Below are 12,340 nucleotides of genomic sequence, written 5' to 3' on the forward strand. Positions count from 1 at the left end.
TAAAGCTGGATAAAAGGTTTCTTGGCTTTAATTCTTAAAGAAAAGATGACATTAAGTATCATGGAATAGACAGCATACACAGCAAGATAGTCTTCTGGCACTTCACTGAAATGGAAATGATCTGGAGAGCGAGTTCATTTGAAGCCAGGAACTAAGACAAGGAAACAAGTGATTTCTGCAATGCCTGAAAGCCTAGAAGAAACTCAGTATCCTACTCCTCTACGATAGGCCTCACCACAAATGGTCAGGATAGCACAAATACTATGAGCACTTTAAAACTGCCTTTCAATGGCCTCAATCATTTTCCAAATACTCTAACAGCAAGTCACTGACAACCTCAGATTTTCTTGCTCAAACTACTCTCCACAAAAATCAATCTCACATTATTTGGGTTAGAGATACAGCATAACAAGAAGCAAAGGGAATAGAGAAGAGCAGCTAACTGTATTGTAACTTCAGTACAATAAGTTTTGTAGTTTCAAATTCAGAAATCATTCACCAATTCAGAGGTGCACCTAGTGCTGGGAAGCAAAAGACTGGCACAAGGAATGGGTACAATCCCACAAAGCTAAGAATCAAAGTAAACTAAAGACATCCAGACTTACACATGAGGGAATCAGTCATTTGAGTTTAATAAGGAGGTTGGAACTAGATGAACCTTTAAGATCTCTGCACCCAAGCCATTCTATGATTCTGTAACATGCTACACTACAGGGAACGAAAGTTAGATCAATAGTTTTGTAGTTTGAATTCTCAAATATTCTCTGCAACTCCCCAGCTAACTTGCAGGTGATGCAAAACAGCTGAGGAAGTATTTGAGAGTTGCAAATTCTTCATCACTCACTTAGCCAGAGTAATGCAAATACAGGAACAGTTGACTTCAGTGAAAGAAGTACTCTCATGCGTTCTCAGCACCAAACAGGAAGCAATCAACATGGGCAGAAGAACTAAACACACACCTTGAACACCTCAGAGAAGAAACCAGAGCCAATTTTCTCACACGTGAAGTCATCGAGACGGGTAAGTCTGGAAAAGGCACTTATCAGGGCTCTGTACGAAGAGGTCCAAACTCTCCCTATCTGGGATGTAGTCCCATCTCCTCCAGTGCCACCATCAAAGTCCTCAGCACGCTCCAAGCGAGGTGGAAATCCAGCTATTGAATTCCTTTTACTTCGGTCCATTTTGAAAACAAGGTTTTCTTTCGCTAAGGGAGAACTTCTCACATCTTCGGGACTTTGCTGTCTTCTCACCTCTTGTTGGGTGCTGAAATGCAAGAAATTGAGATTATTATAAACGTATCTAATGAAGTTTGATAGGACTCCAACACAATCTAACCAGTGCGAGGGAACACGGAAAAAGCAGAAGATACTCAAGTACAGCTTAAAAAAGGAAAAGAAATACACCCCCACCCCCACAACATCATTAGAAAATACAATCTAATGAACTTTTCTTTTGGCTTCCTGAAAATACTTCATGTTTTGGCTGCAAATAAATTGATAGGTGTAGAGCTCAGAACTTTAAATGATAACAAAGGACTTTCACCCAACCACCCCCCACTCCACTTTTTTTTTTTTTGGTGGTTTCCCCCCCCCCACCACCCGCCCTAAGTTCTGGTTGCTAAAGCAAACAACTAAGCAGAAGGAAACCCACAAATTCTTACACTCTATTCTGCTTCAGCAGCAGCTGGTGACCAATGCAGTGCTATTACAAGAACTCATTTCACACGAGGGGCTGGACAAAGGATCTCTAACTATAAAAAACAGGTCAACATTCAGCTGCCTTAAGGAAAACTATTAGCTGTCAATAATAGTAGCTGGAGAACCAAAACCTCTGTTTTCCAGAGCTTCCACCTATGCACTTTCCAAGACCAATTCCTTAACTGGTAAGAACACAGATTTGTATCCACCAAGGATCAAGTCCACAAATGTATAAAACCCATCAGCAATCCTGCAACAAAAACAGTCTTCTTATAAGAAACTGCCAGAACAATTCTCCCCAAGCACACTTTTTAAAGCTTTATTAATTTCAGCTCAACTAAAAACACAGGAAATAAGGTACATTTGCCAAAGTACAAGGGAAGAAAAAAAAATAACAGTGAGGGAATTTTTTTCTCTGTAAGAGGATGATGAAGTAATCAGGATGACTGGAGCCCATCAAATCCAACTTGGATTGGCAAACCTGACAGGTGGCCTACTTTTTTTTCCCCCTTCTAAACCTTACACTCAGGAGGTTATCCATCTTTCCCACACTTAACTGTTCATTTACAGCAACTCAGCACAGCACACACAACACCTGAAGGAAGCAGGGAGCAGACTGGGCAGTGAGCAGACTTGTATTACACAGAGGCACAGAAGCTGAGTAATACACTCAATGTGATGAGCAGCTCACAGAGAGGCACAGGCACCAGCTGTCCCCTGAACACACAGCAGTTCTGCTACACAAATCTTACATACCATACATCTTTCAGAGATGCTCTGTGCCAGCATGTCAGAAAGTCCTTCCCCGCCTTCAGAAGTAAGCTCTGTTGAACTGCATGAAATTAATTTCAGGTTGTCCTCTCCAAAAAGGAAGAAGTATTTCCAAGGTGTGTTTATTTCAAGTATCTTATCATTTATCTATCCAAATGAGTCAGGATGAAGGCTGTGATAAAGAGCCTTACCAGAGCCTGTTTACAAAAATGTAATCTATCCAGTCCCACGCTGTGGTATTCCTACAGCATTTTACGTGCAGAGTCCCACATGCGTGAGCTCACTGAGCTTTGCAGATGATAGTACAACGTATCTCATGTTCTGGCGTGGCCGACTGCCACTGAGAAGATCAGTTTCCAATTTCTGACCTCATATTCTTGCCCCGTGAGCCCTGAAGGTCTGGAAGTGGTACAGAAGCACCATGGGAAGAACAAGTCTCATATCTCCCCAGCTGAGAAGAAATAGCCCCAAGAACCTCCTCAACTACAGAGATGATGCCCAGAAATTTCCAAAGCATACTTAAATAATTCCTTTTGATCTGAATGCAGTGAACTAACACTTGGTTACTTTTCAAGGAGATGAAGAATTATCTGTGGAAGGAGGACAGGCAAGAAACAATGGTGTTAACCATTCCTTGTCTGGAACAAAGCACACAAGTATGTTTGGAGACTGATGGAAATGGAGGAGCAATAGTCAGCCCCAGCAATGCCCAGTGTGACACCCCAGTTTCTGTACGCCTACAAAGCGGGCCCTGAGGCTCGCAGACACCCCCAGAACACCCAGAGAGCCACACACCTGCACTGCAGCCCAGCAAGCAGCAAAGCAAGGCAGTGAGCTTCGAGACAAAGCAACAGATCCAGAAACAAAAGGAAGAAGACGACTGGTGTTTTTTAACAAGAGGAACCAAGTTAGGTTAGTGTTATTAAGCAGGAAGAAAGGCCTAACTCTGTCTTAAGCATCCAGATACCATGAACAAAAGCTCAGCTCTCGATTTACATCCTTTTGATTGAAATCACATGGTGACCTTCACAAAACTCTACACAAATCCCACAATGAAAGAAGAGATTCAAAGCACTTCGCACAACATAAACCCCAAAAGGTTTTGCCATCTGGATTCTTAAGTAACCCATTCCTTCATTTCTACCTGCCCAAGTTGGCCTTATTTCCAGACAGCTACACGAAATCCTTGGGAATGAAGAGGATAGAGTTCCATTTGCCCAGCTTCCTGCCCAGGACTGCATCCACAGAATTAGAGGAAAATTTCAAGTGGGCACAATTCCAAGACGGCCTCCTGTCATTTTGGCCAATTACACTAATGATCACATTCTCAGTCAAATCAACCAGTGTTTAATTGACTGTCAAGTCAGTCTGAGGTACTTTAATTTACTACCTTGTATGATTAATTAAAGTGCGCTGAGCAGAATCCAAGGCTGTCCTGCTGCAGTACGAAGTGCTGTTGGATGGCCGGGTTTTCTGTTTGTTTTTAAGATTGGTTTAGCTTAAAGATTCCTGAGCTGTGCTCAACTCCCAGCTAAGAAATGACATGGAGCACTCTACAAACACTTCCCAATAAACTCTCAGCTTCCAGACCACTTTTTCTGACATCCGTACCCCAACAAAAACACACAACGCTCTGCCAAGCCAAAACGTTTTACAAACACAGATCCCAAAATGCCTGCCTGCCCTACTCGGCCACATTACAGGACTAAAAAAACACAATTTTAGGCAGTTTCCTCCCCTCCAGCATTTCAACGTATTGGTCTAAAGAACAAACAAAAAAAGGGACTGTTATATTAAGATCAGTTTCTGCGCTGCGTGAACGCACTGGTTTTTGAACTGTAGAAATGATTGTAACTACAGACACTGCTGGCAGTAATTTGGTTAGGTAGGGGGTGGCTTTCAAAACCGATGTCTGAGCTGGCAAACAGTTAAAGATGGAAACCCCACAAAAGCACATCAAGTTCTAACCTGCACACTGGCACAGAATGAATGAGATGCATCCACCCGTGCTTCCAATTTTACACTTCTTGTAGGCACAAAAACGGGTCAGGCTTCTCGACTTCCACAGTCGAGACCCCTTTCATGCCCCAGGGCACAACACGAGATCCCTCCAAAACCATTCCAACTCATTACAAACACTTTGTGCCCCCGGTATCTTCATAATATGTGCACGCTTGCACTTAAAAGTAAACTCCAAGTTTCCTAAAAGATGGCCTTAACAACAACACCAGCCATTTTTAGACACAGAAGACTGTCGCTAGGCATTCAGCCTGGAAAGCAATAAATCTGGTGGATGCGTGTTATTAATTTGAAAAGGTTTTCTGAAGAGCAGGATGCCAAAGCTTTGACATAAGACATTTGCCAAGAGTTAACTATTTAAACTCATCTCCGACGCAGTTTAAAATCCAGCACTACAAAAACATGGAGGAATTAGCCTGGCAAGTGCCACTCAGCAAAACAGCCTGGGGGAAATAGAAAAGGAAAAAAAGAATTCACTGCAGTAATGTGCAAATTGCAGAAAAGCTTTGAACGATCAGAAGGAACCAAATCTTCCAGAGATTGAATTGACTTTGAGGTCATTAACCTAGAGGAGAGGGGAAAAACTGCTTTGGAAAGGAACCATGAGCAATCACATTAAATAGGTAAAGAGAAGCAAGCATTACACAACTTTGTTCCTACAGAGTCTTATCCAATCCTAATACAGAGGAGCAGTAACTGTGTTGGCTGTAACTTGGTCTCCAGTCCTTGGAAGAAGCATGCACAGGCAGGGCAGCTATGAGTACCGGAGCTGTGCGATGCTCAGCCCAGCTCACGCAGTCACTACACTTGAAAGAGAAAAATCCAACCTTTTCTATTTCCATTTTGTGAACATTTTGGTTTAATTGTATCTCCCTTGGTAGGAGAAATTCCCAGCTCCAGCAGGTACGTACACAGCACACAGCTGGGCTGATGCTGCTCAGAGGACACCCGTGCTGGCCCAGGAATGGTTACACAGCCACGGGACAAGCGGCCCGCAGAGCTGCGCCACGGCTCTGTAATGCAAACAAATCTCTGCGAGAGCCCAAGCTGAAACAAACAGTTCATTTCTTTTGTGACTGCGGCCAAGTTTGAAACCAGAAAGAGACAAGCCATTAACCTAGTGCAGGGCCTGCGATTCAGGACTGAGGTGGTCGGTTTAAAAACACCCACACAAAGCACAGGTATAAAGGCTGGCGCGTGTTTAAAAGGCAAAAAAACAGGCAAACAAAAAACACTCGATCATAGTAAGGAACTGCCAACACTTTCTCAGGTGCAGATACAAAACTGAACTTGTACAAAAAAACAAAAACGTGTTTGTTTCCAAGCCTGGCTGCAGCCACACCGAGCCCCAGTGCACACAGACCATGAGCCAGATGTGAAACATCGTTACAGTCAAACAATCACTCAAGTAGATCACATACAACACAGCTGCTGCTTCAGATGGATAATTTCAATACATCCCATTTACCCAACAAAGCAGGAAAATGGTAATACATCCAGAAAACATCAGCATTCCCTACGCTTCTGCAGAGCTCTGTATGGATGCTGAGGAGCTGCTCCAGTCATCCAGGTGTCAGCAGGCTGGTACTGCTTAGCAGTGAGAAAAAACAAAGTGCATCAAAGCCTTCCTGTACCAGAGGTGTGGGAAAACCTCCATTGTCGAGGAACTCCCCCTCAGCCTCTCCACCAGCTGTACACCGAGGGCTGACAGCTCTGTTGCACCGAGGGGTTCTCACTGTGGAAGGGAAGCAACCTGCAGTTGTTTCAATGCAGCCACGAGATAACTTGGTACAGCAAAGGCAAGGAAAGAGAACAGCAATGATTGAGAGTGGAGTGGAGTGGAGAAAAATAAAGCAAGCTGGCTACATTTCATGCCTGACTGACCCTTCATAGTCACACAAGACAGTCAGTATTTGAACATTTTCCATCTAAAAGCACCATCTTCACAAATCCTTAAAAAGCATTCTATAATCTGCCATTAAAATACAGCTGGAACACCAGTCCGTGTCTGAGGGCTCAAGTTACTGCGAAACACCCAGTCCTGTACTTACGTCAGATACCGGCTGTACAAATGGAACAGTAACATGGTCTCAACTAACTTATTTATGAATCTTTGCAGTGAGAACAGGCACCCGGCTCTGCTGCTGTTTCAGTGCTGGAGACCCTGCAGCCTGGTGGTCTTTACACAATCACAAGCACAGGTACCAGGATGAGTCTTAGACATGGAGCGCATGACATTGGGCTTCAAAAGCAAAGCTATTTCAACTAACATGCAGGCTGCTTGCAAGAGCTATGACAGTACCCCAGTGCAACTGATGGGACAATCACATTAAAATAAAAGTGGCCGAGGCACTACAAGAAGTGTGTTCAACTTAAGAAAAAGTGACAGGGCCATATGAAAAGAAGCTTACTAACTAAGTCAAAAAGAGGACTTGGCTGCAGACAACAGATGGAGCCACTGGGATATGGCAGCTGATTATCAGAGGTACTTACTGATAAATGCACAACTTCAAATGAACATGGTAGGGTACTAATAAGCAGTAAAATGGCTAGGAATTAATTGTCAATTTTGACTGGTTTTGATCTTGCCCAGAAGAGTGCTTAACTTTGTGCCAGGCTGCAAGGATAAAATAAAAAGCTCTGCCATAGTGCAAATGCATGGTTCTTGGCTAACGTAAGAATACAGAAAGGAAACTTATGATGCAAGGGAACCACAAGCTTCGCTCTTCCGCAGCAGGCACAGGAACAGACCCCTCCTTTAACCCTACATTTCTTCCAGGAATTTGTGAAGTCATTTGTGTAAAGAATCACAATGGCAAAACATATATATAGAATTGGAAGGTGTTACAACATCTCATCTGGACCAACTGTCTCATTCTGCAGTCCCAAAATTAATATTAAGTGCTGTAGCAAGGATTGCTCTGTCCCTACCTTCTGCTCTGCCCCCCCACTCCCCTCCACCAGCTGCTCATCCTAACAGCACAGAAGTTCTAAGCAAAAAAAAAAATCAGGACAGCACACGCTGCCAGCAGGTACAGGCACACACCCAGCTACCTTCAGCTCCAGCTGATCATGAAGCAAAACGAAATGGACAATGGAATAACAGCCGTGCCTACAGCTGTACAGTGCAGTCCTGCTCAAGTCAGAAAATGACGTTTTTATTGGCCTGTCAGGATATGGTATGCAACAGTAATTTCCACAAATGATGACTGAATAGAAAGGTTTACGACTATTCCACTGGGCATATCAGAGTTTCTCATAAAACATCTTATCTGAGGTTGTAAATTCCACTGCCTAATTAAGTCCATGGAACTGTAAGGCTGTTGATTTTGCACACAATAAAAATATCCTAGAACTCTGACCTCTATTTAAAGTTGTTGGTTTTTTTTTTTTTTCCAGCTGAAGCATAAAGACTGCTCACAGGTTGGTGTAAATATCAGCTCTCAGTCTTTTTAAGAGGACAAACCAGAAAGTAAAAGCATAAATAAAGCTGCAGGCAGCACTCCTGACGTTTCAGCTTTCGCCTAACTGCCGGCATACCTGTCAGAATATGCAAGAGGAAAGTCCTCAGCACTTAAAGCAAATGCACCCTCAAAGAAACGCACTATTAGGAGCGACCTCCCACATGTACACACCGCCCTTCATCCGAGGGCCACCACGCAAACCTATATGCGCACACACCTGAACGCTCCAGCCTGTCATTAGCCCATGATTCACGTAGGGCAGCGTTTAAAATAGCAATACCGTAGCCAAACTCGCACCTCCCGGCTCGGCAACCAATTCGCAGGCGATCCCCGCGTGCCTGGGCACCGACCCGCTCGCCAAGCCCCTCACCGTGGCACGAGAACGCAGTTTCCCCGCGGCCCCCCCCCGCCTCCCGCCTGCACCTGCCCGCCCCGAGCGCAGCGAGCGGTGCGACCCAGGCGGCCCGTCCTCCCGGTGCTGCCGGACTCCGCTCCCTCACGGGACCGGGACCCCTCCTGCCGCCCGCCCGCCCTCCGCGGCGCTCAACTCAGCTCAGCTCAGCTCCCCCCGCCCCTCTCGCGCGGCCCCGGCCGTTACCTGAGCAGCGACGGCGGCGGCGGCGCAAGCGGGGCCTGCGGGCGGCGCGGGCACTCATGGCGACCTGTTCGTCTCCCAGCGGCTCGGTGAGGGTCTGCCCCGCCGCTGCGGTAAGCGAGGGGGCCCCATGTGAGGACGGAACCCAGCTGCGGGACCCGCGACGGCCACGGCTCCGCCCTCGCTCTCCTCCGCCTCCTCACGCGCCCAGCCCCGCCGCCAGCCTCACGGCCACTGAGCCGCCCACATAGAGGGGCGGAGCCCAGCCGCTAGCCGCCTTCCAGAGCAACCAATCGATGTCGGGGAGGCTTTGATGGACGGTGACGTTTGGCCAATGGTGAAGAGGAAGGCAGGCGGAGGAACTCTCAGGTAATCCACGTGAGTATCGGCTTCTAATTGGTCAAGATCTGGCAGGAGGCTGGATCGATAGGAGCGGAGACAACGACTGCCAGGACAATCGCGGGAGTAGTGACAGGGAAGAGAGAGGGGCGTTGCTAGGGGCGCCTCGCTCTCATTGGTCAGACTTCGAAGGCGGATTATAAATAAGAGAGTTAGCCAATAGCAGCGCGATTCAAGTGCTGACGGACGGGCAGAGAAGCCAATCCGCGTGTGTTTATTGGCGGCGGTGGGCGGGAAGCTGTCAGCGGGCGGCGCAAGCCCGTTCCCGGGGCGCTGTATCCGGCGCCGTGCGGCCGGTCCCGCGCTCTGTCCAGCTACATGCCTTCAGCATTTGGTCCCGGCGCTTCCCTCGTGCTCCGGGCGGCCTGCTCCCTGCTACCGGGCGGCCGCTCCGAGGCATGCGGGGACGAGAGCAGCGCAGTACACGTGGGGGTTCCTTCGTTCGCTGACCCCATCCTTGCCAAAGCGTGACGATCAGAAGTCCCGGGGCGGTTCCTTCCATTTTCCTTGTGGGTTTCCTTTGCTGGCAGCAATTTTCCCACGCCCCCAAATGCTAAACATCGAGTACGCGTGCAACCGTGTATTCTAATGACAGCCCAAGCACAGGGTGCAGCACAGCTGTTGTAGTGAAGCAACGCCGAGCGCACGCACCGCATTCCGCTCGGTGCCACAACAAGCGGAGCCGCTCAGCTCTGCCAGCACCTCAGCACCCAACGCCCCGCTCGGCGTGGGGATGTCAGGCAGACCGACCTTCCGCAATTTGCGTCTTTGTGTGACATTTCGGCGCTGCACGTTTTGCTGCAGTCTGTCCGAAGGAGTCGAGAAGATTTTCCGAAGCACGCTCCGAAGCATCGCGGTGTCTGCGGTCATTCGCCAGCCTTGAGCGCTGGATCCAGGTGTCCCCCGGCTCCATTTCTGTACCCTGCCGGCCTGGAAGCTATTAGTTAGCTTCGAGGTGACACCTGGTGGCAGCTTTTCATTACTTCTTCTTTTGGAAGCCAATCCCAGAGCTAAAGCGAGTGAACACGCTTTGCCTCGGGTCGCCATCACAACTTTCACCTCGTCTGCTTTCCAGCCAACGTACAAGTTGCCTCTGCTTGTGGCCTGCAAACGCCTTGATGGTAACATCCAGTTCTGAAAGCAGAAAGGCATGGGTGGCCACACGTGTGTACAACAACAGAAACTCCATGTGAGAACATCCCCCCGGCCCCTCCTTACAGGTGGCAGAAATACTCCAGCAAATCCACAGCCTTAAAATCTGCAGAAGATGGATGGATTTGTAGTTTCCATTTCCTGGAGAGAGGAAAACGAACACTGTATGAACAGACCCCTCAAAGGGGTGTACCAAACGCAAAGCCCTGCAGATGGCACGGCATGCTTTGGGCTTGGGGTCTATCACTGGCACTGAGCAGGAGTCCTGCAGCCCAGGAGCTGGGCTGGTATTTCCTCTGCTGCCCCACACGAGGATCAGCTGCACCAAAAGCACTCCTGTGGCTTGTGATTTGCTCCGACACTTCCCCAGACAGATCACTTCAGCTCTGTAAATGTCACCAGTTTGGCAAATGCACAGCCAAGGATTTCATTGCCATTCATGGGGTGACAATAAAAACAGACATCAGAGGAGGTGGGTGGGCATGGGAGGAGGAATTCTTTTTCCCTGGGCTTTGGAAATGCTCCAGAGGCAGAGAAGTTTGGAAATTTCTGCTTCCCAAAGAGAAAGATGCTGTGATGTAGCCACACAAATTTTACTCCGCAGCAGCAGAGCAGGGGTTGCCCTCAGCAGGGATGAAATTAAAACAGTGCCTAGAAAAGGGGATGGTCTTTATTCCCTTCTGGAGGATGAAGGCAGTGGGTCAACTTCACAGCACTGCTGTAACAACAGGCATCCCAAAGATTGAGCCCATGAGGTACTTCGTGTGAGGAAACTCCTCATGGAAAAACACCCTCATTAAAAAGCACTGGTCAAACTCTGCTCCAGTTTACACCAGTGGAGGTCCTGAGTCATTTCGTGGAGCAGAGGAGAGGACCCCAGTGGGACTGCCTGGAATTTGTCTAACATCAACACTGTCCCTTTTCCAGCCCTGTCGTAGGTGGATGTTTCACAAGGAGCCGTGAGATCCTTGCAGGCTTTCAGTCATGCTCCAAACCCTTTAAGATCTCGACAAGCATTCATTCCTGGGATGCTGTTCTCTCCTCAGCAGTCCCCTGGACACATTCAGCTCTCTCAATCCCATAATTTTCCCAGCTTCAGAGTGAGTGAAAGCCTGATGTTTATCATTCCTCTCCCCAAACAATTCGCTATCCCTGGGGCTGTGCTCTCCAATTTACTTTTTTTGGACCCATTTCGCTTCCCTCTTCTTCCTTTGCTGGGTCATGGAGCAGCGCAGGGCCCTCGCAGAGGAAGATGAGTCAGGACAGATGCATGGGGAGACAGCGAGCTCCCAGCTTGAGGCCAGGCTCATCGCCTGCGTCACCGACATTAAAAATAGATGGATGCAACTTTCTCTGCATTGAGGAGCAGCAAAGATGTCCTATCTGGGGCTGCTGAGCCAATCTCCTTCTACCTGCCTGCAAGCCACCCAGCAGCACCCTTTGCTCTGACAAATTCTCTTTCCTCGGCTCTGACTTGTGAGATTTAATTTGCCTTTGATATAATACAGTTTTAATGCTGCAGGCTTGGTCAAGGGGAATGACTCACCTTGGCTTCTCCCTTCTGCTCCACTTAGCTCCCAGCCTGCTGACGATCCCTTCTGCCGATGACCAGCCCAATGCTGATCAACACCATTCGTCCCAAAAATGTGGGTTTGCCCAGTGGCACGGAGCAGGAGCTGCCAAGCCCTGCAGGACCAGCAGTGCTCCATGGGGACTCAACTCCAGCACCAAGACGATGCCTCTCTCCCAGGCCAGCATCTCCTTCCTCCTCCCTTTGCACCCTGTTCCCACAGGCCCTTTGCTGCCACTATATTCCACCCACTTTTCTATTACCCGCTTCTTCCTATTAAATTAGAATAATCAACATAGTCATTCCCTGCTGCTCCCTGTGCTGGCTGCCAGCCAGGAGCCATGGGATAGGAACTAAATAAAGCACTGCGAGAGGCAGAAGTCGATGCTGCATTTCCCAAGTATGAAACTTTATTTCAGGAATTGTTCCCACTCCTCTGCTCCCTTCACTGCTCAAATCTGTCCGGTCCATGTGCTGATCAGGTGTGCCCCATCTGCTCCCCTCTGCTGTGCACCACCCCAGGCACTACCACAGCCAGGCTGCTCTGCAGCTTCTCTCAGTGTAACAAAATGCTGTAAAGACACATAAAATAATTCCCCTTACGAACTGGAAAGTTTTTAAAGGCCTAGTTACTTCTTTAACGGGATGCCAGAAAACAGTACATCTTCTTTTG

The 12,340-nt window shown here is 47.9% G+C and overlaps 1 protein-coding gene across 1 annotated transcript in view; it reads right to left on the minus strand.

Moving 5' to 3' along the window:
• The window catches only part of TESK2 (testis associated actin remodelling kinase 2), a 69,150-nt gene extending 60,349 nt beyond the window's left edge, over positions 1–8,801 (minus strand). The window contains exons 1-2 of the mRNA XM_085232306.1: positions 8,550–8,801; positions 960–1,263 (exon numbers count right to left, since the gene is read on the minus strand). Coding sequence (XP_085088432.1) covers positions 960–1,181 — 222 coding nt within the window. The 5' untranslated portion in view covers positions 1,182–1,263; positions 8,550–8,801. The remainder of the gene's footprint in view (positions 1–959; positions 1,264–8,549) is intronic.
• Between the last annotated feature and the right edge of the window lie 3,539 nt (positions 8,802–12,340).

Source organism: Meleagris gallopavo, chromosome 10, assembly GCF_905368555.1.
Source record: "Meleagris gallopavo chromosome 10, MGAL_WU_HG_1.1, whole genome shotgun sequence".
Classification (NCBI taxonomy): Eukaryota; Metazoa; Chordata; class Aves; order Galliformes; family Phasianidae; genus Meleagris; species Meleagris gallopavo.